Source organism: Montipora capricornis, chromosome 3 (genome assembly GCF_036669925.1).
Source record: "Montipora capricornis isolate CH-2021 chromosome 3, ASM3666992v2, whole genome shotgun sequence".
Lineage (NCBI taxonomy): Eukaryota > Metazoa > Cnidaria > Anthozoa > Scleractinia > Acroporidae > Montipora > Montipora capricornis.
The window spans coordinates 48,611,433-48,613,932 of record NC_090885.1 but is presented as its reverse complement, the minus strand read 5'-3'; the positions used below and the strand labels follow the sequence as shown (position 1 = coordinate 48,613,932).

Here is a 2,500-nt window from a genome sequence, read left to right as displayed (position 1 = left end):
GATATCTCGCTCGTGCGTGCGTGGATGATTCGGCAAAAAAAAAGCCGCGGAAAACTGTAGTAAGCCACCTTAATTCCCCCACTTCCATCTAATTCTGGGTCAAAGGTAACGTTAAAATCTCTCCCTAATACAGACCACTTCTTTTGCATCTTCGTTCTCCATTGCACTTTGCACTTTGCACTTTGTCCACTGTTTTCTTAAGGACTTCTACCATAGACGTTAAAATATTAACTGTCGTAACGACGCTTTCAAATTTAATCTGGTTTTCCTTTTGAAATGTTTACAAATGTTCGCCATATAAAATTAAGACCTCACAGTCTCCAAAGCGCTCAATGTTTGGAAGAGCAGAGAAAGACACGTCCTACATCTCTCAGGCTCGACCCAAACCCCCTCAACGGCAGTGTTGGCAAAACAAAGAAACAACAAATTGAGTGCTTTTGCTTACAGAGTTTTCACGATATTTATGCATAGTGGAGCTAAAGAAGCCGATTTCACTCGTTTAAATCGAATGGGGCTCTGTATATCACATAAGGAAACCATCGTAAAGCAAAGGGAGATGGGGAAAGACCACGATGACAAAGTTCAAGAATGGAAGGCAGACATCATTTTAAGGAAAACCGCCGTTTCCTTGATGGACGAAATTGCTAACCAACAGCAAGGCGACTCCTTATACGTGACAGCTGACTTGGCGAAGGGTTGCAATAATTATTCTGATCAAGCATTCCAACTTGTCAGTGAGGTTGTGGAAAGAAATCCTCAACGACAATTCACTAAGGGATCGTATGTAGAGGCTAAGGCAGAAGTCGTTAACAGTTATCATTACAGGTAAAAATTCTACTTACTTTTATATATATAAGTCTTCAACTCTACTTTATTGTTAATTGGGTCTCAGACATGAAAAAGATGTTCATCCCGAGTTGTTGATAGCTGATGTTGAACCGTGGGATGAGAGAGACAGCGAGGGCTTCTGGCGATGCCGAGCTGAGTGTGGTGCAGTTTACAAAGCAAAAGGAACAAGAAATCTGTAAGCCATCACCTCTTTCTCAATAATTTGTTAATTAATTATTTTAAAAAAGTCCCTTAATAAATAGTATTATTGTCCTTCATTTCTTCAGAGGCCTTTAGTTAGTACTTTGCGAACTTTACTGGGATTGTCATCAAATTTCCCACAAAAAAATGTTAAGAAGTATTTTAAAGTTGGCACTCTTCTGGCACTGTAATTTGTTCCTAATGTCTCTGGTTAGCAAGAACACTGAAATATTTGCTTCTAAATTTTCAATCACAGGCATGAGCAAAAGAAACATGAAGATTTTGTTGTCCAGCAAGATGTGCCACTGCCGAATGAAACAGAGACAGAAAGGGAAGATCACCTCTACAATTACCATGCCGTGTCCATGCCTTTATCATGTCAATGATGCTATCAGGGAAGGTGATGGTGACTGTCTGATTCCGATGTACAAAATGGCACTGCTGATTTATCACAGCCATGGCAAGACAAAGTATCAGTATACCACTCTGCTATTGCTTGTGAAAACAGAGTCCCTAGTGACCAAACTTCAGGCCTTTCGGTTAAAGTGGAACAGGTTTTGTAACACAAGGGGTAAACTGGGGCACAACATCTCACTTGATTTAGTATAAGGATAGGTATAAGTATATATAGAGGTAGCAAACCGGTTCCTTTAAAACTAAAAGGAATGGCCGTAAATCGGCTCAAAAACCACACAGGAGGGGAAAAAAACACTCAACTAAAGTAAGGTAAGACGATTTTTATTTACCGGTAAATCGCTACATTTTCATAGGTCACAGAAACAATTGTTATTTTCCCCATACAAATCCTTATAAATATGCAAATCGCTCGAATCACATAACAATGCAAAGGTCATCATATAAGAGCTGCTCATGTATCGAGCTTGGGCTACCTATGAATGGACATGTCCAAAAGTAGTGAGAAAATATGAAAATATGTATACTAAAGCTTACAATTGTACTCTTATTAAAAATGTTGTTAACTTTTGCTGTTGTTGCAATAACATTTATTTATTACCTGTCTTAATTACAGTCTAAGTGTTTTCTAATTCCTTATCATTAACCCAGTCTTCATCTTCACACTGAGAATTTCCACTACCTTCATAGTTAAATAAATCAAAAGTAAACGACTGCATATCAAAGTGAGAATTACTGACAATTGATACTAGTTCTGTGATAGCAGGAACATCTTTAAAAACCTCATGAATGTATTCCAGTATGGTCACTGCATGTTGAAAATTGAAGATGGGAAAATTTTCCATCAAGTAGTCAATAGTAAAAATGTGCTGACAGTTCTCAGTGATGGATTTGATGAGCTCCTCAGAAAATCCATGGGTTGTGACAACATCAAACACTGACTGCTTACCAGCATCTAAGGAAGCTTTCTCCTCAATTAGAGCTTCCTTTAAAGCATTTCTCTCTTCAGGAGTCACTGTACGCCCCCTGCAATTGGACGAATTCTGTTTTTCTGCAA

At 38.5% G+C, this 2,500-nt stretch overlaps 1 protein-coding gene across 1 annotated transcript in view; it reads right to left on the bottom strand.

The window, feature by feature from the left end:
* Window positions 1-2,060: 2,060 nt before the first annotated feature.
* LOC138040422 (uncharacterized) overlaps window positions 2,061-2,500 on the bottom strand; it is an 11,070-nt gene continuing 10,630 nt past the window's right edge. The window contains exon 6 of the mRNA XM_068886154.1: window positions 2,061-2,500. This exon is cut by the window's right edge and continues 492 nt beyond it. Coding sequence (XP_068742255.1) covers window positions 2,061-2,500 — 440 coding nt within the window.